Genomic DNA, 25,889 nt, shown 5'->3' on the forward strand with positions numbered 1-25,889 from the left:
CATTGGCTGACCGCAATAAAGTATTTCCGACCCGTCACACGATCCTAGAAGCTCTTCCACGCAGCAGGAGTACGGAGTACTGTGTAGAAGAGCATTCCTGTGGCCACAGCTCTCGGGTAGTGATATCCTACAGTGTAGTGCCCTTCTGCCTCCGAGTCTTTAATAATGATGGCTGGCACAGCATCACCACCGCCGGCTTCATGACGAAGAGGATCGCTACACGCGCCCTTTGACAACGGGGCTCTTGGGTGTTCATCGCCTGGAATGGACGCTTCCATTCAATCGTCCAGTTCCCATCACATCCGACTCACCTACAGAAAGCCTCAACTTATGGTCGCAGGTCGGCTTGTGGAGTATCAATAAACCTAGCATGTCAAGCTCAACGCTGCACGCCAACCCTTCCGCTAAATTGTGGACTTATCCGTACGAGACAGATATAAGTCTAGCTCGAGCCTTTCACAAGCGTCTTCCCGGATATGAGCAGACGCCACTTGTACCGCTGCATGGCCTGGCAGAGGAGTTGGGTTTCGATGCCGTTTTCGTCAAAGATGAAAGCAGTCGACTCGGCCTGCCAGCGTTCAAAATCCTGGGAGCGTCCTGGGGCACATTCCGCGCAATAGCCGAACAGACCGGTCTGTCGCTGGACGCAAGCCTGAGAGATGTGTCAGAAGCGGCGAAGAAGGCAGGGACGACTCTCTTTGCCGCCACGGAAGGGAACCATGGCCATGCGGTTGCACGGATGGGGAAGATCCTGGAGATTCCGACCCGCATCTTTCTGTCCCGGTTTGCGGATGGGGAAACACGCCGGAAGATTGAAAGCGAAGGTGCACAAGTCACCGTGATCCAGGGCAGCTACGATGATGCCGTCGCTGCGGCCTTTGCAGAATCGGCGAGGCTGTCCACTGGCCTGCTCATCCAGGACAACGCATTCGAGGGATATGAACGGATTCCGGCCTGGATCGTCGAGGGCTATTCAACCCTTCTTTTGGAGATCGAGGAACAGCTCGAGGCACGAGGCCTCCGGGCAACCATGATCGTCACTCCAATTGGTGTGGGTTCGCTCGGTCATGCCGTCGTGGCCTACTGCAAGTCTGGCGGTAGGCAGATTGAGGTGCTGACGGTCGAGCCCGAGACGGCTGCATGCTTACACCACAACCTCAGAGCCGGTGAATGGAGCACAATCGACACATCGGCCACCATAATGAACGGCATGAATTGCGGGACCGTCTCACCCATCTCCTGGCCAGTCCTCTCAAAGGGCGTCGATGCAAGCATCACCGTGTCAGACCTGGAATGCCACGAATCCGTACAGTACCTGCAGAGTCGTGGCATCAATGCTGGTCCCTGCGGCGCCGCGACCCTGGCGGCTATCAAGAAGGCTGCCTCGACGGCACTGATATCTGGAGATACGCCGAGTAATCCCGTCGTTGTTCTCCTGAATACCGAAGGTGCTAGAGCCTACCCTCTGCCGCGTTCTGACTTGGCCCCAAAAGCGTCAGACCGACCAGGGCCGTGAAGATGGACGAGGTCGGTCTGTCAACATGATATTGATGCAATGGTAACGAATCTCTCGGAGTGCAAGAGTGACTAGCCACGGCAGGTATTTCTTGCCGGTACCGACCCCCTGGGTCCGACTGTCCACATGAACAATCACCGTCATATCAGATTACCCGTTATGCTGGGCCCTGTGGTCCCTCAATTCTGCAGAGCAAGCATGACTCCAACCAGCAGTCAAGGCTGCGAAGATAAGGGATATTCCACTACGCTTTCAACAAAGACTCGCTAATCAATGTAAAGCTGGGCGGGTTCAATCTGGAAACAATGCGCGCGCCCAGTCAACCAACAAGATACAAAGCAGGCTGGGACACCACAAGACAAAGAACACCTACAGGAATAGACAGCGTTGCTCGAAGCCCTTTCGTCTTCAGTGTGGCCCCATCTGTAGTTACATCTCGAATCAAGCCAGCCGCGAATCCACTTGAGAATATTCTGCCCGTCCATCGATCCGCTTGTTAGAACACACAGACTAGCATACGTATGTATATGCTCGCACCTCAGCCAATCTGGAGTCTGCACATCTCATCCGTCCCTCCCAACGATCACTCACCCTCAACCACAACCATAGTCCTTGCAGTATCCTCGCGCGTGAAACGCATTCGTGAAGCCAGCCCAGCCCAGCCCAGCCCACACAGTCCAGATGCCCTCATTTTCGTTCTTGTTCACGTCATCCCTCCTCTTATCTCTCGTCGCCCCGTTTGTTCTCGCCCACCCGCATCCCATACCCGACCTCCCACGGAGCAAGCCCGGCCAATGCACCACGGAGGGCCAATTCGTCTGCTTAACCACCACGTCTTTCGCAATCTGCGACAATACACTAACAGGTCCGATCCAGTACCTCGCCCTGGGTGATACGCGGTGCGACAGTCTACGATCCTCATCCGCCCTCTCACCAGTTCCAGCGCACACCCAGCACGCGAGTTCTACGCCGGCCGCGCGACCAGCAAATACCACACCAAAGCCCCCGCCGCCCCAACAAACGAGTCTCCTCCCGAAGGCAGTGAAGTCCACGGCGCAAGGTACCGGCGCGGCGACCAAGACAACGACCTCGAAGGCCTCGAAGCCCACGGACTGCGGATTCTGGGGGAATAGTCCGTGCTTGTGAGTGGCGTGGCGGCTGGTATGTTGCGTTGGGACGGAGCCGAGTTCAAGCCCGGCAGTCCTGTACAGTATCGGGTTGGCGTGTTCCAAGGTGTGCATGTGTGTGTGCGTGTGATTGCGTGTAACCGGACATAGCGCGTGTTCTCTGCCCTCACCGTCATGGTTGCATAACATGGTTGTCATCGAGGCGCTGGATCGGACCCGGTGGACAGCACAACTGCCTTACATGTACTTTTGTACATAGCTTGAGCAAAATCTCAGTTTATTCAATTGATCGACGCTCCTGTGATCCCTCTTGCTTGGTCAACCTTGGCGCGCTGCAATCATTCTTCGTCAACCCTGGCACGTCCGTGTGCAACGTGGGTTGTGGCATGCGTGGTGTGGTTAATCCTCTCATGTTGCCTCCCTACCGTCCACATCTTGAGTGCCGTTCTTTTAATATGGAGCCAACTCAAATCAAATCGAGCTGGCCTTTTTTGCATCGTGGCTCAAGCTTAGGGCTCAGGAACATCCGCCAAAGGATATCGAGACCTGATCGTGAGCATGCCGGTGATGCCATTTGGGACGGCTCTTGAACTGTAGTTGGATCGTCGTCGTTTGTGCTAGCCGTAAGTTGATAATGTGGCACAAATATTGGCAGCTCGAGCTGTCTATTGATGAGCGTGGTCCGAGTGAAGTCTTTGCTCTGTAGCTCTATGCGGGCCATCCGGGTAGCATCTGCACCTGTCGTAGACATTCCAACGGGCACATATTCCTGCAATGCTGCCGTGCTAAAATACACTCCACGGTCGTGACATGTGCTGAGCCGCGGGCCACGCTTCGATCAGTCGTTGTTCGCATGGCACCGGAAAGGTGAATGCTCAGGAAAATAAGACAGGATACTGAGACTGGCGTCGCTGTCGTCGCTGATATCACTGCCAGCGAACTGCTGCTCGATTCGTGGAAGTGCGATGAGACTTATCTCCGAGATGATGATGTAGCAGGTTCTGGTACAATGGCCCACCCGACTTGACGCAGTCGTGAACTAGCAGGAGAAGTGAGGACGACAACGAGGAGTATCCAAAATAAGAGATAGTGCAAATGCTGAAGGTGAGTCCAGCCGAGAGGTCAACCCACCTCAATCTACAGTTGAGTGTGAATCAGGGATATCAACCATGGTGAAGATCCTGGCCCTCCTCGACGCACCGTTGAGCCAAGTCAATCCTCTCAGTCAATGGTGTAGACCGCCTGCGCTGACAAGTCCTCTGACACGGTTGTCGCCGAGTGTTCCCGCTTCAGCCGCTTGGAGCCGCGTCCTAGTTGTTGGTAAGACACTCTCATGTCGGTGAGATTCTCCATCAATTTCAACATGGTCTTGGGATCGTTCTCCAGTTCTTCGATAAGGCCCGGATCCACTTCCTTCGTGTACATCTTCCAGCCGTGGCGTTGTAGGTCAACAGCCAGGTTTTCGAGGAGGACCTTCTTCAGACCATAGCAGTCGGGAAGCCCTGCTTCTCTCAAAGTCCTGAGATAACTGTGATGCGAAAAGGCGGTTTCGATGTCTTGTTCGAAGTATTTGCGGAACATTTCCTCGATCCGCCTCGTCAGGTCATGGACCATGTACTTGTCCGCGACGATGTAGAGCAGGACAGCGTCCGTCAGTGAGGGCTTCGAGTCATGCGACGCGATTTTCGGCCGATGGTACTCGAGTTGACCGGTATAGAGCCAAGAGAGAACCCGTTCCATTTGCTCGGGTGCGTCTTCTGGGAAGTGCATCTCTTGAGTCAGTCCCTCTCTGAATTGAAACGAACGCTGGAACCAGCATGATTTTTCGAGGATCGCCCTGTGAGCTGTGAGCACCTTGCCACCGACGACGAGCTTAAAGACGGGTGAGCCGAAGATGCTGCCACGGTCTCCTGACGCGGCCATAGTTTGCTGGTTCGCCGAATGCGAAGTGACTGCGATCATTTGTGGTCAAGGCGAACGAAGCAAAATTGACGAAGACGTCAATCGAGCCGCGAAGACAGCTGGACGATGCCACTTTGAGGAACACGGAGGATGTCTGGCACCAACTCTCGTGAGATCACGTTATCCTCAAACGCGCAGGGAGTGAGCAATGCCAAAATAAAGTGACACGATTCTTTCAATTCATTCTCACCGTGTGAAGACGGAAGGCTAAGCTATACATTCAGCGTGTGTTCTGCGAGGAAGTCACAGCTCACGCGCACCTCGCTGGTGTAAATCATGTATTGGGCTTTCCTTGGGCGCCAACTCCCGCCAGTACAAGCTCTGACAAGTGTCGACGCATGTTTCCTGTGTGGCAGCGGCAATGAACTCAGCTGCAAGCGCCGACAGACGTTCAGCATTATCAATCACGACGACTCGGGGCCGACGAACGGCATGTAAACACACGCGGAGCTCCAGTTGTCATTGACATTACGTATCTATTGCAGGGCTTTCCAATGTGCCACGCTCATTACCACAGAAAGCGTCATACTGAGGTTGCTGCTTCCCAACACACTGTGAGCGCCCATAGACCTTCTCTGCACTGCCCTGCCTGAAATCGAGGGTGCGCTGCCATCCACGCTTGAGAAATGCAGCCCTTAAAACTTTTGTCGTAAAATCTGAGACTATCGCCCGACCACCTGCTACTATGAAGTAGTGGGAAGAGGTAGGTCCATGGCATCTGCACGGCTTGACGATCCATATACCCCATGTTGCGCCGAAACTCCTGGCTCGAATGACTCTCGGTGCATTTTAGGAACTCACATCCGCTAGTATGCTGCTGTGGCCTCGTCCTCGCTGTCGATTTGGTTCGGACTGCCTCTGAACCGCGTTCTCTTGATCGTGTTCAAGTCGCCTTTGGACCCGCCTGATCCCGCAAGCGGCCTCGGACCAGATGGCTTTCGTACTTGACCCTGCGGTGATTTGAGTGCTGCGACTGGTGTCTGTGGCTGTATGGTTAGGGCTTGTTCATTTCAAACGAATGTTAAAGTAGACTTACCCTGTCAAATGCAGGGCTGCCAGCTCTCGCTGCAGTCACGTGGTCGACATAGGTCTGCTGCCTGTTCGAGGCCGGCGGACTGGTCAAGACTTTGGGTGGGCGCTGAGGTACCAACGGCTCATCGTTGGGAATCTTGGGCGGGCGTGGTGGCCCTTGAGAGCTCGCGGTACGAATGCTCCTGTTGTCGTTGTGAATGCCTTGTTCTGTCGAGTACGCAGTATCTGAGAGCGGACTTGGATTCCTTCCATACGGAGTCGTAGTTTGCTGTGGCTGAAGGCCTGAGTGAGCCTCCCACTGAGAAGACGTCTGTGAGGTCGGCGACATCTGTTCACCATCAAAGTACTGTGCTTCAGACTCCAAACGAGACTGGAAGCGACCGGATGGTCCTTGCCGAGGTTGCGGATGCTGAAGGTTGATGCTGTTTCGATGGGCCTGATACTTGGGGTTGTCGGACAACTGACTGGGGATCAGGGGAGAGGGTGGCCGATTTTCATCTGCATACTGGTCTCGCTGAAATGATGTATTCGACCGAAGACGGTCGTCACCCTGTGGGTCATGCTCGTACTCATACTCATCCAAGTTAGAGCCCGATCGAGAATGCTCTGAATAAGGCCGAACTCGCTGTTGACTGGCGCGATAATTGTCGGAAGATGTAGTGGTCTTGGACCATCGAGAGACCATCTTCGGAAAAAAGGACGATGCAAAAGACTTGTGTTTCCTGCCCGACCCGTCACCTGTGGAGAGATGAGGTGTATTTTCGTTGCTCAGCGATGCCAAATTCTGATCGTGCATCCGAGGCGGAGTGTTCAACGGCACCGAACTTCCTCTGGCTTGTACGTTTGCAGCATTTCTCGGTGGTGTCGCCAGCGGCGTATGACTGACGTTCTGCCTGTTTCCGGGGGTGGTATTACCCAGATGGTCTCCGTAGTCGTCATACTCTTCGTCTCCTTCCATTACTGTGCTGACACGGTTGGCCGAGTCTCGATGAGTGCTATAGTTGCGGTAGTCGGCCTGCCGGGACGAGTTGTTTGAGAAGAACCCAGATCGATCACCGGTTGACGACGTGCCTGCTTGACCTTCCGGTTCGTAGCCTGTCTCCGTTGCTGCTCGAGCATTATCCGCAGAAGTCAGGCTAGTAGATCTAGGTGGCTCTCTGGCGGCCGCCGTGGGTTGGAGCGTGCGTAGGGCTTCCACCTCGTCCAGAAGCCGCATGAGCATGGTTTCGATGTGCTGCAAGTCGACAGAATTCTTAGTGCCGAGGCCCCGAAGAGCGCGCTGGAAGACGTTGCGTCGCTTCGCGGGTACGTCGTCCTCCGATGTGGCTGACAAGGTAGGGCGGCTGACGGGCTGTGGTCGAGGACCACTGATGAGTTTCTGTGTCCGCTGATGCTGCTTCTCGGAAGTATCCGCAAGGCTGTCTCCTTGCTCGGCAATGAATTTCTTCATGTCTTCGAATGAGTTGCGCATCTCGGCAGCACTTCTGACTAGGGTAACCAAGATTTCAGTGTCTCTCGCATTCCGCTGAGCGTCCCGCATGGTCAGGTGATCCATGAGAGCGACAATATCTTTTGAGTGGATGTTGTCGCGGCCATGACCCGTTGCATTGTCATACATGGGCGACAATCCATGGGAGAGACCGCTGACATATTGGCCTCGTTGGGTGGTAAAAGGATCGTCGGCTAGGGCAGCGTCGTCAGGAGGAATATCTGACGCGTACGCATCCTCACGAATTCCTCGGCCCTGCGAGTAGAGGCCCGGGGATGGCACATTAGCACCCGTCTCATAGCCTTCATCCCCAGCGCCCAATGGAGTCGACAGAGGCCTGCGTTGCGTGTACAGATCTCTTTTCCCGTCCAAGTCATGGTCACGATTCGTGGACAAGGGCTCAGGAATGAGATCTGCCCCCGCTGAGCCTAGGTCACGGCTCACAGGCGGTAGTACCAGGTTGGCTCGAGAATGTGGAGGTGTTGGATCGTAAGGCCAGTGTTCAGTGCTGCCTGGTGCGAGACCGCCAATTGGACCTCGAATAATTGATGGATTCGTGGTAATGTCGGATTCGGGTGAGAGTTCGACCTGACCGCTGGGCACATTCTCCGTTGCCAGCGGAGCCGGCTGCGAGACCTTGTTGGGATGCTGCTGGACATGTTCAAGCGAGCGAGCAGGGCTCTGCATCGGTGACGATACAAAAGCGGTTGCGCCTTGATGATCACCGTGCGCACTTTCGCTGCGATGCGAGATCTCTTGCTTGAGAGGACTGCCACTGTGCCCGGAGACATAACCATGATGGGACGAGGAAGGGCTTGCAACCTCGCGGGCGCCCACCGAGCCTGCTTGACTGTGGCGCGGTGAGTAGCTATGATCCGCAGAGAGAAGAGAAGGTTCAATCAAGGACGCAACGGCCGACTCCACGCCTGTTGGGACCTCGAAATACTCAGCGGTGGCCCCGATCCCCCTCGCAACGACCTGTTGCCCTGCTGTGACTTTGTCTATATACGGCGAGCCACGATAGCTCTCGTTCTCCAGGTGCTGCTCGTCGAACACAGCTTGAGCATCCATCTGTCGAGGAGTGCTTTCGATTGACTCTGCATGTTGTGCCATGACCTCACTCCGGCTTTCCAGGCTCATTCCTTGGCGTCGCCTTGACCCAGCAAGATCAGTGCTTGGTGCCGATGAAAGAGAAGAGACAGAAACTTGGTCATGAAGCCGAGAATGCTTTCCGGGCGACCGCTGCAAGGATTCAGAGCTGCGCGGCTGCATCAGAGAGTTGCGATTCGGTTCTGTCGTTGCATAGCTAGCCACACTCTGGATTGGGCTAAGCCCTCTCCTGATGGGATGTTGCTGATGGAGATTTCTCTCGTATTGGCGGGCCCGTTCTGGATCCGTAAGGGCTGCAAAACCATGGGTGCTGAAGTCGAGTTCTTCAGAAGTGCGAGGCTTTTCCAGAGTGCTCTCGTCAAGAGTGTCTCTCCTGGATGACAGGTCATGAGCGGACAAGTCGTGCTCTGAGAAGTTGCCATGGTGCGTGCCCAGTCCTCTCTTCAGGTCAAATCCATTGCCGGTGGGTGTCGTTTGCGACGCTGGTGACGAAAGCTCCAGAGGGGATCCGCGTATTACCTCACGCACCTCTCGTCGTGTCGGTGTCTCAGCACGTCCATCATTTGAGGACTTCAATGAACTTCGCGTGAGGTCTGTACCGATCTCGCTGACAAAAGGCATGGCAGGCACCTGATGCTTCTGGAAAGCATCATCTTTGTCGGCAAGGCTTGCGCTACGACTGCTGCGACTTTTGCTCCTTCTTCGTCTACGATGCTCTGAATGCTCAAGGCTAGATCCAGAATCGTGCGATTTGAGCGCGGCAGCCGTCAAGGCGGCACCACCAACGACCGCAGCCACGGCCTCGCGGGGACGGCTGCTCTTGTGTCTGTGCGACCTCTTCTCCTCGCGGATGCTGTCATGAGACTCTGATGGCTCGTAGCTCTGCTCAGAAGGCGAGTCGTATTCGGTGATTTTGTGGCGCCGATGCCGGCGGGACTCTGAAGGCAAGTCTGACCCTGATTCTCGACTCACTCGACGCTTTGACTTACTGCCCGACGACTTTCGGCGTGACCTCTCCTCGCGCGATAGGGAACTGGAAGAGATATCAGAGGGATTGCTGTATTTCTCATGCCTGGTATGGTGGGAGTGTTTTTGATCCCGTCGAAGTTCGTTAAGCTCTGGCAGGATCAGCCGTCGGATTGCATCTTCGACCGTTTGCAGGAGTTTTGGATTGTTGGTGATCGACACGTTTGAGGCACCGGAGCGTACCGATCGCTGGTCTGCTCCACGCGGATCCGCGGACAAGTGAGAGCCGCTGACCAGGCTGGATCCAGTGACACTGGGTAAAGAATCATCATCAACCGTCTTAGTCACCCGAATGCGCGGCTCGGAAGTGGTTGATTCAAGCTCTCTGCTCACAGTGCTTCTACTCCCGCTGTGGCTGCTGTGGTGGCGCTTTCCACTGCTTGACACACGTGGTTTGTTGTTCAGTTTTTCGATGACTTTTTGTGTAATGCGTTCATTGCTCAAATTACGCTCGGTGGGCATCATGGGTGGCTTCAGAGAGGCACCATCGGCAGACGGGCCTCGGCCGATGCTCACACTTGTTGGAGCCATGTTCAAAGAGGTGCTGGGTCCCAACGAACTCTCTGCCGGCATAGACGAGATGTCCGACTCAGGGATGATCGACCTGGTCTCGGGAGGTGGGCTGAGAACGGACCGATCGCTATCGTCGTGCTGCAAAACTTCGATTTCAACTGGAACAGAGGGTCTGAAGTCGTCGGCAGTATCCAGCGAACTGATGCTACCTTCAATGACGTTTTGCGCAAGTGTGTCGTTTCCACCAAGAGGTATATGATGACTGAGTGAAGGCCGCCTCGCTGTTGGCGACTCAGTGACCAGAATATGCCCGTCCCCTTTCTCTTTATTCTTCCGAGAGTGAGATGGTGTATAGCGCACTCGTAGGCTGGGCCGCCGCTGTCCACCTTCCGAGCTCTTACTCCCTTCAAAATACTCTATCAGCAGCGAGGTTTGAGACTGGTGGCCGGACTTGGATAGTTTTCCGGACTTGTGCTTCGGAGCGGTGGTGATGGTGATGGGGCTTCCGTCGTCGGGGATGGTTTGGGACGTCTTTTCGCTTCGTCGAGACAGATCGGTGCCCAGGTCAATGTCTGTGGCAGGACCAGCTTCGTCGGCGGATCCGTCTACAAGAGACTCGGTCGGTGCAGGCAGAACTGGGCGGCGACTGCTAAAGCCCATTCTGATGCCACCTCAACTTCTGAAAGGCATTGGGCTTGTCCGCAGCTTGAGGCGCGCGTATCTGTCGCTCGGTCCTGCTGTTTACGTGGTCATGAATAGATCTGGTGTAGACATGTCGGTGCATGAAAAAAGAGCGCTGGTGGGATATTCTCGGCTGCGTCGATTCAATTCGCAAGATCGGGGACGACTTAGGCGGCTGAATAGGAACGCGGAACAAACAAGCGACCGTTGAAGTCGCAGCGGCGGACGGGTGAATGGGAGATTGCTTAATGGTGAGTGAGGTCGTGGCGTGGTCACGGTGAAGAATTGTGAGGCTGGGAGGTTGTCGCTAAGCAAGGCAAGCCAGTCAAGGCAGAGGAGGGGATAACGGTCAGACAAATGATCGGTCAATGGGCATATCAAACACAACCACCAGTGCTTGTCACCTGCCCTCTTCACTACAGAATGATAGCCAGAGCACTAAAGCCAGGAAGAAGTACGGAGTAGACGAGGCAGAGCGGTGGACTTTGCGCTGAGATGGATCTGTCCGGAGAACCAGCTGTTGCGCTGAGATGGGATCCGAGCCCGAGCCTGAGCCTGAGCCTGAGCCTAAGCGTGCCTAAGTTAAGGTTCCCTTGCTCCCTTGCGTCGCTGACCTGCGAGTGGTCGGACCTTTCCTGTCACTGCTAAGGAAATGCACCGCCAACCCACCACTCAGGGATGAAAGCACACCCAAACTGCAAGCCGCCACACGGACACTTCAGGCACTGCTGGTCCCCACTAGGACTTTGGCACCACTAGCATCTCCAGATTCCCCCCTGCCCTGCCTCCCAGATATGCGCCTAGCTCAACTGATAAAAATTCTCCGTTGACAAACCTGTGTGCTAGGTCGGAGATCTAAGCTTGGTTTCTGGCGGAGCGACGCCCTAGCTCCCTCGCACAGATCTCCAGTGCACCGTGTGTTCATCTCCTCTCAGACGACCCCGGCTTTGCCATAGAGTTTTTTGGTTTTTTGGCTGCAGCTGAGAGCCACGAATATCAGGTTTGCCCCCATGTTGTGGGCAACTACTGTATTACTGGTACAGGTTGCTGCTCCCCCTGCTCGTGGCTATCCTTCGACACCCATTGGCCGTGGCTGGTACAGTATCTGCATGCAGGCAAAGTCACCTGGAAATGCTGTGATTCTCGCTCTACCGGCCTTCTTCTCCCGTTGTGTGCTATCCGTCACGTCACTCGTTGACCGCCTCATGGTTTGGGCCAACGTGGAGGGTTCAAACACGGCGAGATCGAGATATACCTGCCAGTAGAGCAGCCTCCCACGCATCCGAAAATGCGGTTGGCTGGACAAATGGTCTCCCGCTAAACTTTGGGCGGGCCTTTGCCGCCATCCGCCATCCGCCTTCCGTCATCCGTCCTCGGGGGCTGCCACCAACGGCTCAGCTCGTGTCAGTGTTCTTACCCAGTAGAGGCTCCGCGCTGGGAAGATCCTTTGGTTGCACGGGTGACGGCTTGTGACAAACAGTTTCAGGCTTGCAGCGACTGTTTCGCCTCAGGTTTTCATTCGTCGCCCACACACCCCGTGTGCGAATGCCGCCGTATCAGCGTGCCAACACATCATCTTGGACTCTGCAAATCGCTTTCAAGAGTTGGTCCGTTACCCAATCTTCATGCACAACACGGTACGGGGTAAAAGATCGTAGGACAAGTGCTGCGCGACGGGCACCCTTGATGCTGTACTTTATCGCTTCCACCACAAACCAACACCGAGGGCTCATGGCCACGTGCGCGGATTGGTGCTTGCGTCAGGCGTGTCCCTGGGTCTCTAACGTTACTCCATCACGCCGTGGGTGCTATGTGTCCTATTTCTATGCCCATCATTGTTGAGGCGAGCGGAGTCGGCGCGCGTCACGGATTGAGGCTCTGCGAGTGAGACATATGATCAAGCTGCTGCGGCGACGGCCAGGTTCTCTCTCGAGTACTTGAAAAAACGACGAGTTTACAGGGCCTCGTCAGAGGTAGCTGCTTCCACACGCAAACGTCAAGGTTTCCATCTTCACTGCGCAGTCAGGAAGACCACAACTCGCCATCATGCATCGATTCAGCATTGAGTCGCAACGGCCGGTATATCAAAGCACCTCCCTGCCGAGATAAGTAGTTCAATCCCTCCCGCCAGGCTGGCCGTTCCGAGGATACCGGCACGCACCAAATGCAGTGCAAGAGGATGTGGTACGTATCCTGTCAAGCATCCTCTGAGAACCCGTTCTCAAGGATACCAATTAGCTCGTCCAACCGCTGCACAGTCCTCCCTGTGTACTCATGCCTCGCCAAGTCCTGATTCTCGTCGTTGACAAGCAACACCGTGGCGGCACCAGCTCTATACCCAGCAGCCATGTCGTCAATACTGTCGCCCCCCATGATCAATCCGCTGCCCAGATACCGTTTCGCGAATTCCAACGGGTCTAACTCCCCTTCTCCGCCCTCGCCGTTGACCTTGATGTACTCGACCAGTCCACCCTCGTCTCCTGTATGTAGGCCCCAGTGTTCCGCAATCCGCCACAATCCGTCGGGACTCGGCTTGGGAGCGACGCCCTCGCTGTCCCGCGTGATGATCGGTTCAAACGTCCCGAATTCCTCGCCCTGCAGGAAACTGTCCAGCAAGTGATGGACGGGGGCCGGGAAATTGCGTGTACAAAGTCCCTTCCGCACGTTTCGCCGCTGGAGGTATGACATTAGCGATTGGAGACCTGGTTGAGGCCGTTGCGAAGTCATTGCTCTGCGTTCGATGGATTGGATTGTCGCCACGGCGCGGGACTGCGGACTGGATGGCTGTGACGCCTGCGAGGGCGCAGTACCTTCATCTAAGGATGTGTCGGTTGTAGGGTCGGGGAGGGATGGCGAAAGCAGGTCCGCAGAAGGTGGCTGAGACGTGTCCGTCGAGGACTGAGGTGTCCCTTTCGGGTCGGCTGAGTCAGTGCTCGAGGGGGGGATACCGTCGGGTTCGTTGGACAAAGAACGGATGTGTTCAAGGATATCAACTGATCGTGGGATACCCAGTGCTTGGCGCATTTCTTTGAACATGTAATTTTGCGGGAGGCTGGGTGGTTGGACGCATAGGGATTAACTAATAGACTCTCTTGGGGACCATCGTAATATGCATTTGCTTTTCTGCCCTCGCTGAGGCTGGCAAAAGGACTTACCATAATGTGCCGTCGACGTCGAATATAATCCCCTTCAATCTGGGGAGGTCACGACCGTGCTTGATGTCGGGGTTCAGAGGAGCGAAGCGCTTCGGTTTTCGTCTTGTGGCTTTCTCTGAGGGCGATGCCGATATTGGTGCAGACATCGATGCCATTGAGGCTCTTAGCCTTTTGGAGGTCAGGCTGCTCGATAGAGAATGTTTCTCTGTCAAGGCTGACTTTAAGCGGATATGCAAGATTGCAGAATGGTATCTCTGGTGCTTGACCTGCTGAGTCACTTGATGGATAACAGAAGCTGTGGATTGAACGCGCCCTTTCATGGGCATTTGCTGTGACTGCCCTCGAGGGAGTTCGAACGTACAGAGTTAATTAGATATTAGTACACTTGTTATTGTCGAGAAACATTATTTGGTACCATCGCTCTGCAACGTCGCATATCATGTTGGTGGTCTCAAGCAGCGCTGATTTGCCCTTCAGTTAAACCTCTTACAGTAAGCCACCTCGTCACCATGCCCGGGCCTCGGCCGCGCAGCTGGCACGTACAGCACAACCATCACGTCTCGCCGCCCACTCGAAAGGTTCTACGACGAGCGCGGTTGACAAGCGAGTGCGCCATAACACCTCCCCTTAAGCTCCAAGGTGGACGAGGAATTCATGAGTGATGTTTCCTCTTGTGCCGTGCCTGTACCATTGACGCAGGCTCTAGTGACCTCCCGAACAAGCTCGGGAGACAGATCCATGGGTGGCAAGATGAAGTATGCAAGATACATGTGGAACGGGTGCGCGAAGGCAAGATCTTTGCGAACTCTCAATGGACGGAGCGAGTCCTAGTCAATGTATCCCGAGCGCCAGCGATCGCCTCAAGGTATTCTGTACAACAGTAGTAGATTGATCTTGTGTGTCTGTACTCTAGACAGTTATCATGTCCTTCTCTGTGCTTGAAAAAAGACATCGGGTGTACCATATCATGGGTGACTCAACTCCTCAATCAGTAAGCAGAGCAATATCACAGTGCCTTAGGGGTATAAGATGCTAGTAATACAGATCTCTCACCAACTCCTTGCTCAGAATGCATCTTCAAACCCACCAACCCGCCGACTCCAGAGCTGACCCGGTGCATATGCACAATTCAGCGGCGCCGCCGCCTCTCCTCCTCTTCTAGGGCCTCATGGGCTTCTCTCTCCTCCCGCTCGTCTTCGTCTTCGATTGGTTCCGTGAAGAACGGATGATGTAACGCCTCCTTCGCACTCCAGCGCTTGTGCGGATCGAGCTCGAGAAGACCATGGAGGAACTCGACAGCCTGTTCTTCGCCCATCCGGAGAGTGTCGGATGTTCTTTCTCGGCAACTAGCCCAGAGAATGATCTTCTCGAAGCTAAAGCCACGCTCGCCGATTGTCTCTATGTTTGTCTCGAAGACTTGGCCATGCATTCCCGCAACGCCTTGCATTTTCTTTCTTCCAAAAATAGACGCCATCTCTACCATAGCGTCGACATCGTCAGCACTGTTGAAAAATGGGAAGCGTCGTGCCAGGAGCGTAAGGAGGATCACGCCAGCAGACCAAATATCGATTTTTGTAGTCTGGGAGGTGCATTTGAACAAAACTTCTGGTGCCCGGAAGCCACGAGTTCCTGCTCTGTTGGCTCTCCGTGATGGTCGGCTATCGTTCTTAGGGTAGCTTTGCGACTGCAGGTCTTGGGTAGACTGCAAAAGTTGGACAGCATAGGAATTCATGAACCTCTCTCTCCTTCTGTGACTCGACTCTTGACAGAGACAGGGTTGCCAGTCAGTGCCCTGGCGCTCGGCCAGGCCAAAGTCGACGAGTACACCCGACCTGCGAGAATGGTCGTAGAGAAAGTTGGTGGGCTTGATGTCGCGGTGGAGGATGCCGGCCTGATGGACGTGTCTGAGGCCATGGAGAAGACAGCGGAAGTAGTGTCGCATGTCGTTGATGAGAAAGTCTCGGTAGTAGAGGCGGAAATCCAAGTGTCGGAAGTATGGCAGCACGGCGACCACCTGATCCAAGTGACGGAAGGCTGTCAAGAGTGGGCATATGTAGGGTGAGTGCCGGAGCTCGTGCAGTAGTTCCAACTCGTTCATGATGCGATGGGGCGAGGACGTCACGTATATTTTCTTCAATGCCACAATCTGAGGTTTGCGCCGGGTCCTCCGCCTCTTCGCAGAGGGCATCTCTGCCTCGGATTCTTCCATAGGCTCGTCATTCTCCTGGTCTAGCTCGTCTGGGGGAATGAGTTGCTCGGCTTTGTACACAGTCGAAAATGTACCTGAATTATCGGTCAGCAACGACGCGAAGACGAGGATGAGTCCGCCATCTACCTTCACCAATGCGGTTGATCAGCCTGTATTTCTGAGAGATCCCCTTGAAGCTTTCCTCCAACCGGCGCATGTCCTCGACGACACTCTCGTCAACCTCATCTTCGCTTTCATCGGAGGATTCCGACAGGGACTCCCCGTCACCCACACCTTCGCCCTGGGAATCGCCCTCTTCAGAGTAGTCGGGCTGAGCCATGTCTGTCTCAGCTTGATCGGTCGATAGGTCGTATTGAGGGTCCTCATGGATGGCAATCGCAGTCTGGGCCATGTTGCTATTGTTGTGTCTCTCTCGGTCCTTCCCTGCTGCGGGCCGCCGTGCCTTCTCCGGATGACGCGTTTCGTCTTCTTCGTCGGTGGTGTCTCCTCCTCGAGGGTCAGTCAACACGACATTGTAACGTGCATCTGAGGTCCTGGGAACCTTTGCTCGCATAGAATTGGGCTGTTTTGGGCGGAGGCTCTTAAGAACGCCTCTGGCGCCCTGTCGTAATTTCATGGCGCTGCTCGCTTTGTGTTTATGAGTGGGGCATTCCGCCAACACGCATTGGGAAATTCGTCAACAACACACGCAGGCAAACTGGCCGCAGGCAGGTTGGTCAAGCCTCGACTTTTGGTTCCGACGCAATTGAAAAGCGGCGCTGATGGGTTTGGGAGGTCGCCGTGCAACAACAAAGTCTCCAGTGAAGGTGGCGAAAATTGCCTTTGATTTCTACCGAACTCGATCAACACAATCCCATATGCATTCACCTTGACCAGCGATACTCCGCAGCGACAACATCGACAGTCCCAAGCATGGACGACCAGGTGGATTTCGACATTAATGAATCGCTCAAGCTCTATCTCAGTGACGCGACCACGATCCCAACCCCCGAAGCAGCGTCGGATCTGCTTGACTGCGAAAATGACCCCGAGAGCCTCACACCAGCCCTGGTGGACAGTGTGCTGGAACCCGTGATAGATGTGATTACAGAGAACCCCGAAGGGCTGTCGAGAAGTTCGGCATTTGATACCTTACAGTATCTGTTAAAGTGCGTGCCTATCCCTATGTCCCGCGACATTCGTCATCCTCGTGGATCTCGTGCTGATACTATGTTATGTCTCCAGACAGTCTCCAGTCCTATCGCCCCAGTCACTGAGCAAGATCCTACACCTCACTGTGTCGGGCTTGTCGACCGCAGCGGATGTCGCGAATCATGACATCGAGAACGACGAGCAGGAGACCCTGCACCAGCACAAGCGCTTGCTGGAAATGTACGGCTTCCTCCTCCAATGGTCGATATCGGCCGTCGAGGCGAAAGCGCTGGAAAAGTCCACGACGGCTGCGACAAGAAGAGGCGGCAAGGGAGCAAAGTCAAAGTCGACTTCCAAAGACGAAAAATGGGATTCTTCCAATCAGATACAGGGCGCCATGGACGTCATGTGCCGGGTGATGAAGCTGAAGTTGAATCGCGTCTTTCAGACTACCTCCGATCGCGATACCTTCATCAACCTGTTCACGAGGTCTGTGTACCTGATCATGGAAAGCGAGGCCAGGGTCAAAATCACGGCAGTCCGGATGTTCTGCTTCAAGGTTCTCTGTGTCGCGGTGAAGCATCACGGTCATGCATTGGGGGCACAAACATCCATTGTCCAGAACCTTACCTATTTCGAGCACCTTTCGGAACCCATGGCCGAGTTCCTCCACATCTTGTCAGAACAATACGATTACCCTCACCTATCAGCCGAGATTCTCAGAGAGCTGGCCGCAAAGGAGTTCAGTCAGAATGACACCAAAGGTCCGAAGTCAGTGTCGGCATTCATCGTCAAACTTTCAGAGCTGGAGCCAAGACTGGTCATCAAAGAGATGGGTCTTCTGGCCAAGTTCCTGGACAGCGAGTCACACGTCCTGCGATGTGCGGTTATCGAAGTCTGCGGTAACCTGCTGGCGGACTTGAGCAAGCAAGAGGAGAAGAGCGAGACCACCAAGATTCAGATCAATGCGTTCTTCGACACTCTCGAACAGCGTTTTCTCGACACCGCACCATTCTGCAGAGTCCGGACGATGCAGGTGCTGACCAAGATATGCGACTTGGAGCAGAAGTTTCCTAAGAGGAGACAAAATGCCGCCGAACTTGCTATGCAAAGCCTGCAAGACAAAAGCAGCAATGTTCGGCGCAATGCGATCAAGTTGCTAAAGAAACTGGTGTCCTCTCATCCCTTCAGCTTGATGCATGGTGGACAATTGTCACATAACGATTGGACGGAAAGACTCGAAGTAGTCGAACGAGAGCTGGACGCTTTGAAACCGCCACCAGACTCGCCTGGGCTGGCACGAACAGCCGCCGGCGAAGAGCAGGTCGACCAAGAACTTCTTGACGACGCTACCCAAGCTGAAGTCGAGCCAAAGGAGATTACTGAAGAAGAACAGATCGCTGCGCTCAAGAAGGCCGAGCAGGATGCTGTGACATCTGAGGCCATCGGCAAACTCCAGTTGACTCGGAAATATTACCTTGAAGCACTCAGATTTATCGACATCATCCATGAAGCTTCAGAGATTGCAGTTCAGCTATTGTCATCACCCAACAAAACGGAAGTAATCGACGTGATGGACTTCTTTGTCACTATCGATGCATTCAAGGTCGAAACAGCTCGAAAAGGTATCCGACGCATGCTGCGATTGATTTGGACCAAAGGAAACAGTGACGAAGGGAAAGGAGTCCAAACTCATCTTATCGACAACTACAAGAATCTCTTCTTTGATGCTCCTGAGACTTTCACTGCCAACGATGCCGCCAACTTCATCGCAAGGAATATGATCAGCCTGACGTTTGGGGCTACGCCTGCGGAATTAACGTCGCTTGAACAACTGCTGAGCACAATGTTCAAGGCGGGCCACATCTCCGACATGGTGGTTTCCAAGCTGTGGCAGGTATATGGCGTCAACAAGGAAATCTCCAAGGCGCAGAGAAGAGGAGCGATCATTGTGCTGGGTATGATTGCTTTGGCAAGCCCGGAAGTCGTCATGAAGGAGATCGACACGATGCTCCGAGTTGGTCTAGGACTGCTGGGCCGGACAGATCTTGTGCTCGCCAAATTCACTTGCGTCGCTCTTCGACGCATGATTCCAACTGCGAAGAAGGCTCAAGAGAAAACTTTTGGGGGTCTGGCAAAAATGTCCAACAACCATGAAGTGTTGCGCATGCTCGCATCCATACTTCTCACAACTTCGTCCAGCAAAGACTGGTATGGCATGGCAGAACAAGCCATCAGTGCAATCTACGTCCTGTCAGACCATCCAGACGTCTTGTGCTCGGAAGTACTCAGGCAGAAGACTCGACTCGTTTTTCAGCAGACAAAAGACCTGAAATCCATGTCGAGGACACCATCTCCCGAACCCGATGCGATGGACATTGATGGAGAAGAGGACGTTGCCAACCCAGAAAATGAGGCACAAGAGCCAGAACCCGCACATGCGAAGGAGGAGAAGCCCTCGCTCGCACTTTCACAACTGCTGTTTGCTGTTGGCCATATCGCTGTCAAGCAAATCGTGCATCTCGAGCTGTGCGAACTTGATTTCAAGCGACGGAAACAACAACAGGAAAAAGACAAGCCGCTCTCAAATCCCTCTCCGGAGAAACCGTCAGGTCCCACTCCTGCCAGACGGAAAAAGACTGCCGCGGAAGAAGTGCTTGCAGAGAAGCAAAACGAAGACGAGAAAGACGAGTTGGACCTGATCGGGGGTACGACCGAAGACGATTTCACTGAAGCCATTGCCCACATCCGCGAACGCGAGCTGCTGTACGGCCCCAGTTCACTGCTCGCCAACTTCGGACCACTGGTAACAGAAATCTGTGCCAACAATACCGCATACAAAGACCGCAATCTCCAGGCTCAAGCCACACTTTGCCTTGCTAAGCTTATGTGCGTGAGTGGTGAGTACTGCGAAAAGAACCTCCCGCTCCTGATCACCATTCTCGAACGGTCCACCGACCCCATAGTGCGCTCCAACGCCGTTATCGCACTGGGCGACATGGCTGTGTGCTTCAACCACCTCATCGATGAGAACACCGACTTCCTGTACCGCCGCCTCAACGACGCAGACGAATCAGTCAAGCGTACTTGTCTTATGACCCTCACGTTCCTGATCCTCGCCGGGCAGGTCAAGGTGAAGGGTCAACTTGGCGAAATGGCCAAATGTCTCGAAGACGGGGACAAGAAGATTGCCGATCTGGCAAGAATGTTCTTCTCGGAGCTGGCAACAAAAGACAATGCTGTGTACAATCAGTTCGTGGACATGTTTAGCGTTCTCACGCAAGAAGGACCGCTCGAGGGTGGTGTGATGGAGGAAGAGGCTGTCAAGAGGATTCTCAAGTTCTTGTGTGGCTTTATTGAAAAGGTATGTGACTCGGACCTCGCTCTGCTGACCTCACACGCAGGCAACTTGGGAAGACCACTACGGAAGCAGGTAGGTACAAGTTGTGCAAAGCGGCACATTGCAGAGGAGATGCGATGTTTTCTCTACATCTATTTCGCCACCACTTTGTTTCCCGCAATCGACCATAGGATAGAGACTACAGCGCTTCCCGTTTGCTCAGCGGTACTTAAGCTCTATGCCGGCCAGTTAGTACTAAGGTGGGTGACCACTTGGGAATCCTGACTGTTGATTGTTTTTTGGCCGGTCAGTTAGTACCAAGGTGGGTGGCCCATCCGGGAATTCTTGGCAGTTCGATTAGTGCCAAGGATGACCTACGTGGGAGTTCTGGCTGAGGGCTATGTGCTCTCTTTTTGGGCTGTGGGCGCAGAGCTGGGGCACCAAGCTCGTAGTCTAGGCTCTTCCTTGCCAGTGCAGCTTTGTGCAGCTTCCGTCTGGTCTTTCCAATGTTCGCCGACGCGGTGTTGGCAACAAACATCACGTCCCTCACCTCCCGCCATTTGCTCCCACTCTTCGATACACTAACAGGTCCTCGCAGGATAAACACGCCAAAAACTTGGCCGAGAAGCTCGCGGCAAGACTTAACCGGTGTGTGAACAAGCGACAGTGGGACGATACCGCATATGCATTGTCTCTACTGCAGCATAAGAATGAGGAGATTTCCAAGAGGGTGCAGGAAGGGTATCGTGTTGTTGAGGTTGGGACAGAGGCTTGATGATGGAAGCGGAAGACGATCTTCAGAGATTCTTGAACGGTCACGATGTTACGAAACGATGCTGCGGATTACGGCTGCCGCCTTATGCTGTTGTCATGCTTCTACAGTAGTTCCGGATTGAACTGCGATGGGACAGTGGTGTCCAAGTTTCAAGGACATATCGAGACAAAAGATGGGATTGATCATCTGCGTCCTTCTTGTTCTTGCCCCGTAGGGCTCTAGGGCATTGCCGACTGGCGAGGGCAGAGGCTCTCACTTCGCATTCTCAGATATTCGTCGTGACAGGCCTGCACTGCAGGGATTAACACCCAGCACTCACGGCTTCGCTCGACCGGGGAACAAGCCCATTTGGTGAGTGGCGGCGGCGGCGACGACGACGACGACGACGACGACGGCGACGGTAGCAGAGGGGCATCCGAGGCAGTTGTCAGCATGCAACGTTCAGCATATGCGCATGATATTCCGTCTTGTTCTGCGAAGTCTCCCGTCGTGGGCTGTGCATTGGTCCCGTACTCGTACTCGTAAGTTGTTCAAGGTCCGTAAAAACGTCTCGAGAGACGGAACCGGTGTCGGCAAGGAGACAGAGGTGAGGAAACACTTGATGGTCCAAGTTATTCAAAGCTTGGCGGCAAGACTTCGCTGTCCTTGGTCTCTCATTCCGGGAAACGAACCCATGTCATTTACGGGTAAACAGCCGAGATATGTATGTAGGTGATGCGTGAGGTTGATTGTACTGTATTCGCGATGACCCGTGTGAGCTCTGCTTAGCAAAACCTAATGTGTACTCCGTACGGAGGGAATACCATTTCCACACAATGTTCCGAGCAAAGCACGAGGCTGCCGGTTGTTATTTTTCCCTTCTGGGCGGGACTGGCATTCAACACTCACATGCATGGTACTGCGCATGGCTAGACGACCGAGAGGGTATGTATGTGAGCATTTGGCGGAAGTGGCTTGCTTCTAAATCCGTAAAACAGGGCGTCATGCCTGCTTTTATCCCTTGTCCCGAGCCCGTCGCAACATGGGAAGCTGCTTTGCTTGTATCAAGCGACGGCATGGATTCGCTGAATCGGCGTACACAGAACCCGGGCACGTTGTCCGCGTGGCTATCTACGGAGAACATACCCATTTGCCACAATGGACCGAGCCGTGCGCGGACGAGGAAGTTCTGATAAGGTTATCGAGTCAGATCTGCGTTCGGCGACGTCCATTTTTGTGTCTGTTTCTCCGCTCTTCGGGATAGGCCTCGATCGGGGTTAGGCTCAGGGCAACCGCGGAGTGCGTCCCAGATCGAGGCTTCAGGCCTTGACCGTCGTTCAAAGTCGAACCCTACTCGTCGAGGGCGCTTTCGATGCTTACGTAGAACGGACGTGGGTTGTTGATGTTGTGCAGGACCACGCGGATGAGATACCCCGTTTCTTACAAGGACCCGCTTACCGAGCAGCCGTGTATCAAGCCTCTTGTGTACGAAAGCTACGGTCAATCGTGGATGATAGACACTCAGTCGCAGGCTACACGGGCACATCTGGATCTAGTGACTTCCAAAGTGGCCAGAGAGTACTACGTCCGTACTTGCCGATAATTACTCCGTGCCGTCTGTGGCTGCAGCGACACATCCAACACGGACCAGGATTCGGCTGCACGTCCGGGATCCCTCAGGGTTTGAAAGAAGCAAGAACAGCTCTTGGCCTGCTCATCTTCTGGAACACATGGATTAACTTTGAGAGCTTTCTTCTGGTCCAACTGGACCATAACGGGGGCGCTGGAGCGTGGGCTCGTGCAATAACGGCTGCCGAGGAGAGGAGTTTCATCTGGTCAGGGGATTGCATATGGGCGCATGCCATGTCAGAGACTGTTCTCCTTCGAGTAATGGGTTGCAGCAGTCAATTGGACGGATCATCATGCAGGGACGGCACGCAGTTCCCTTCGTATTCGGAGCATGGGGCTTGCAGATCGTCTCAACATGTGGAAACGATGTGGGAAGTTGGAAAGCGGGAAGGGCATCGCGACGCGACGAGTTTCTTGCTCAGACTTCTGAAACCGTCTTCGAGGCGGGGACGATGGCGTGTACTGAAACGCTGGCGGGCGATAGAAGTGGACAACACGTGATGGCCATGGCAGACATGGGCAGCCCGTGCCGGTTCCGGAATTGGTGGGATCAATAGAGTTGGCGTGGCTCTCTGAGTCCACGACTTGGAAGCTGTTCAAAAGTCGCTGGCGGCGCGGTGATTGGAGTGTGCTGAAGAATCTAGACTTTTTCCACGGCACGCAGGAGAAAGGGGCATATGAGAGTAACCGTCTTGACAGATTAGGGATCTTGATGGCCATGCATGCCGTGAGAGCAGCGCTCTCTTCTCGCGACTTGGGAGCGTTGATGAAGTGCCGAAGGTTGCGACACTGATGCCTGGGCCATGAACCAAGGAGTCACTGTGGATCCTCTCGCTCTCCTGTTATGATCGTTCGGCGACGGCCTCCGTCGCCAGTTTGTCCACGGAGTGGTGTCAACAGATTTTGAAGAGGAAAGAATTGAGAGCAAGGATAGAGGCTGGAGGAAGGATCAGAATCCATGGCCGGCAGCCTGCGTCTCAGCGCTCCAGCCGCACTCAGGCCTCACCTACTGCCACAGTCACCAGTCACCAGCCACCGGCCCGACGGACGGCGATTAGTCCCAGTGTGGCGCCGACTGCGAAAGTACAACGAGCAGTGGCTGGTGCGCGAATCCCTCAGCACATAATCAGCCTAGCGGCCGCCACCGATCTGGTAAGCCGCCGCGCAGGATCAGAGGGTGGTCAGAAGGAGCACACCAGCTCGAACGGTGATCTGCACGCAAATTGCGTAGCGCTCTCGGCAGCTACGGTCCTGGGTGACCGGAGATCAGTACGAGAGGGATGCATGGTTACAGGACAACAACATCGAGTGCGCGGGAGCCGTTACGCAGCTACGCAGTTACGCAGTTACAACATCGGCGAAATCGCGAAACTCGCGGCTGTTTGTTCCTGCAGTAGATCACTTCAGCTGGACATGGCATTCAAGGAGCATGGACTGGGGTCTGGTTATGCATCCCCCCTCGAGCGCACAATCGTTCATCTGTGCAATCCGCGGGCTTTGTCTATCACTGGTAGCCTCGTACAGCAGCGTTCGACAGAGGATCCGTTCCCCGAATGCTGTCTCGCAGCACGAAGTGATGTCGCAAATTGCATAATGGTTCACAACGTGTACGAGTACGGGGACGTCCTTGGCCGAATCTACTGGATGATCTATCAATGACAGATTCATCGCACAGGAGCATCCACTCAGAAGTGCGTGATGTGACGGCTTCTGTGAACACGCAAGGAAGAGCGTGGTCTAACCCACACATGGGCATCCTTGCTTTCCCCTAGTGCGACATGCTTGTGGACGTCCAAGAGTAGCATCCAGTACCACCTTGGGTTAGGTGATCGGATCACGGAGAATTGAGCTTGCGATCTTCGGGCTCCTCGTACCCAGGACGAGTACGAACCACGCAAATGACGAGCTCGAAATGCCAGGCAGGGAGATGATCATCGTCGCAGGTCTGGGGTCCACACGGGACAAAGCTCGACCGGTGTTTACCGGGGATGCCTTCTTGCATTATGACGGGAGGGTGAGCTTGATGAACAGGACCGTCACCTGAAAATGTGACTCTCTGGCCGCTCTTTAGTGCTCAGGTAAGGCAGACTCGTCTGAACAGCGTGCGGCCATTCTAAGCTAGGCTAGGGCTTCTTTTAGCACAGGTTTAGCAGGGCCGCGAAGGGGGAGGCTTGGCCAATTGCTGGTTGGCCAGTGTTTGACGCCTATCCTAACATGGCATGATCGGACTCTTTAGATAGAAGCAGCCGTGACGGCATCAGGCTTAGTGTGATCGGCCTGCGCCGCACTCGCGATAGAAACCGCTAAGCGTGCGTTTTCTGCTATTCAGGGATTACGGCGACCGTGGCGGCCAATGACAGGCGGCTTCCGCAAGTTGGCCTCAGGTACCATTCACTCGAACCTCACCAGCATCTGACAGCCATCTCACCACTTGCAGCAGCCCATGCCAAGGATGACGGGATGCGGAGGCTGCCATTGGTGGGTTGGCCTGGCTACTGGCACCGTTGCCGTTGTCCGATCCACACACTCGGTCTCCCTCCAAAAGTTCCCATTGTCTTCTCTCCTGCGACCGCGTGGAAAATGGCACCGACGCTCCACCTTCCGTCCTCGACAGTGCCAGTTACGGTGCGCTCCCTCGATAGCTTTCCATCCTTGTCAGCACAATCCGCGGCTGCTTCTCCTCCCTTCCAATCGCTGCGCATGCGTCCCTTGATCAGACGCACTCTATATTTTGAGTCGGACCGGCCACGCTTGGCCCAAAAGCCTCATGCTCGGTACACAGCCGCTCCGCCGTCGCGGTCCCCATTGGTCCGTGAGGCTCTATACCTCGCTCGCGTCTCTTACACCCGCCTGCTAGAGAAGTTATGGTCACTAATTTCACCCTGGCTCCTGCGTCCCCGACCATCTCCATACTGGCCTGCCTAGCACCACCGCACGCCGTCGTCTGCTCTGTTCGCCTGTCTCCAGTCTTATGGACAAGAATAACATCTGGCCTATCCAGTCCGCCTACACCTCTCTGTGCCTGTCCGGCCCCACCACGTGCCTCCGGCCGCCCATACACAACTCAGCCCTGGCGATAGGCCCTGAGCAGTGTCTAATCCTCCTAGCCTCTCTCCCTCTTTCCACCACCAAGTCGTCATTTCCCTCATCACACCTACCCTCCCTCCAGAAACCCACGCACCCGTCTCCATTCCTCAAACAAGCTTAATCTTTCC

At 54.6% G+C, this 25,889-nt stretch overlaps 6 protein-coding genes and 1 non-coding gene across 7 annotated transcripts; 3 read left to right on the top strand and 4 right to left on the bottom strand.

Moving 5' to 3' along the window:
• Window positions 1–370: 370 nt before the first annotated feature.
• G647_04621 (uncharacterized protein) lies at window positions 371–1,516 on the top strand (the record flags this gene model as incomplete). Its single annotated transcript, XM_008728961.1, has 1 exon — window positions 371–1,516. One exon carries the CDS (start codon window positions 371–373, stop codon window positions 1,514–1,516), a length of 1,146 nt encoding a protein of 381 aa, XP_008727183.1.
• A 2,348-nt stretch (window positions 1,517–3,864) lies between these two features.
• On the bottom strand, window positions 3,865–4,566 carry G647_04622 (uncharacterized protein; the record flags this gene model as incomplete). The annotated part of the gene is made up of 1 exon (XM_008728962.1): window positions 3,865–4,566. One exon carries the CDS (start codon window positions 4,564–4,566, stop codon window positions 3,865–3,867), a length of 702 nt encoding a protein of 233 aa, XP_008727184.1.
• An 845-nt stretch (window positions 4,567–5,411) lies between these two features.
• On the bottom strand, window positions 5,412–10,435 carry G647_04623 (uncharacterized protein; the record flags this gene model as incomplete). Its single annotated transcript, XM_008728963.1, has 2 exons — window positions 5,412–5,585; window positions 5,642–10,435. The coding sequence occupies 2 exons, from the start codon at window positions 10,433–10,435 to the stop codon at window positions 5,412–5,414; spliced, it is 4,968 nt and encodes a 1,655-aa protein (XP_008727185.1).
• A 2,217-nt stretch (window positions 10,436–12,652) lies between these two features.
• G647_04624 (uncharacterized protein) lies at window positions 12,653–13,757 on the bottom strand (the record flags this gene model as incomplete). Its single annotated transcript, XM_008728964.1, has 2 exons — window positions 12,653–13,508; window positions 13,612–13,757. 2 exons carry the CDS (start codon window positions 13,755–13,757, stop codon window positions 12,653–12,655), a joined length of 1,002 nt encoding a protein of 333 aa, XP_008727186.1.
• Window positions 13,758–14,740: 983 nt separating this feature from the next.
• G647_04625 (uncharacterized protein) lies at window positions 14,741–16,436 on the bottom strand (the record flags this gene model as incomplete). The annotated part of the gene is made up of 2 exons (XM_008728965.1): window positions 14,741–15,894; window positions 15,947–16,436. 2 exons carry the CDS (start codon window positions 16,434–16,436, stop codon window positions 14,741–14,743), a joined length of 1,644 nt encoding a protein of 547 aa, XP_008727187.1.
• Window positions 16,437–16,732: 296 nt separating this feature from the next.
• G647_04626 (uncharacterized protein) lies at window positions 16,733–21,066 on the top strand (the record flags this gene model as incomplete). Its single annotated transcript, XM_008728966.1, has 3 exons — window positions 16,733–16,968; window positions 17,045–20,315; window positions 20,890–21,066. 3 exons carry the CDS (start codon window positions 16,733–16,735, stop codon window positions 21,064–21,066), a joined length of 3,684 nt encoding a protein of 1,227 aa, XP_008727188.1.
• Window positions 20,473–20,588, top strand: G647_04627. Its single transcript, XR_573444.1, has one exon. It is a non-coding gene; the product is annotated as a 5S ribosomal RNA (ribosomal RNA).
• Window positions 21,067–25,889: the final 4,823 nt, after the last annotated feature.

This window comes from Cladophialophora carrionii, assembly GCF_000365165.1.
Source record: "Cladophialophora carrionii CBS 160.54 unplaced genomic scaffold supercont1.3, whole genome shotgun sequence".
In the NCBI taxonomy this organism is placed as follows: domain Eukaryota; kingdom Fungi; phylum Ascomycota; class Eurotiomycetes; order Chaetothyriales; family Herpotrichiellaceae; genus Cladophialophora; species Cladophialophora carrionii.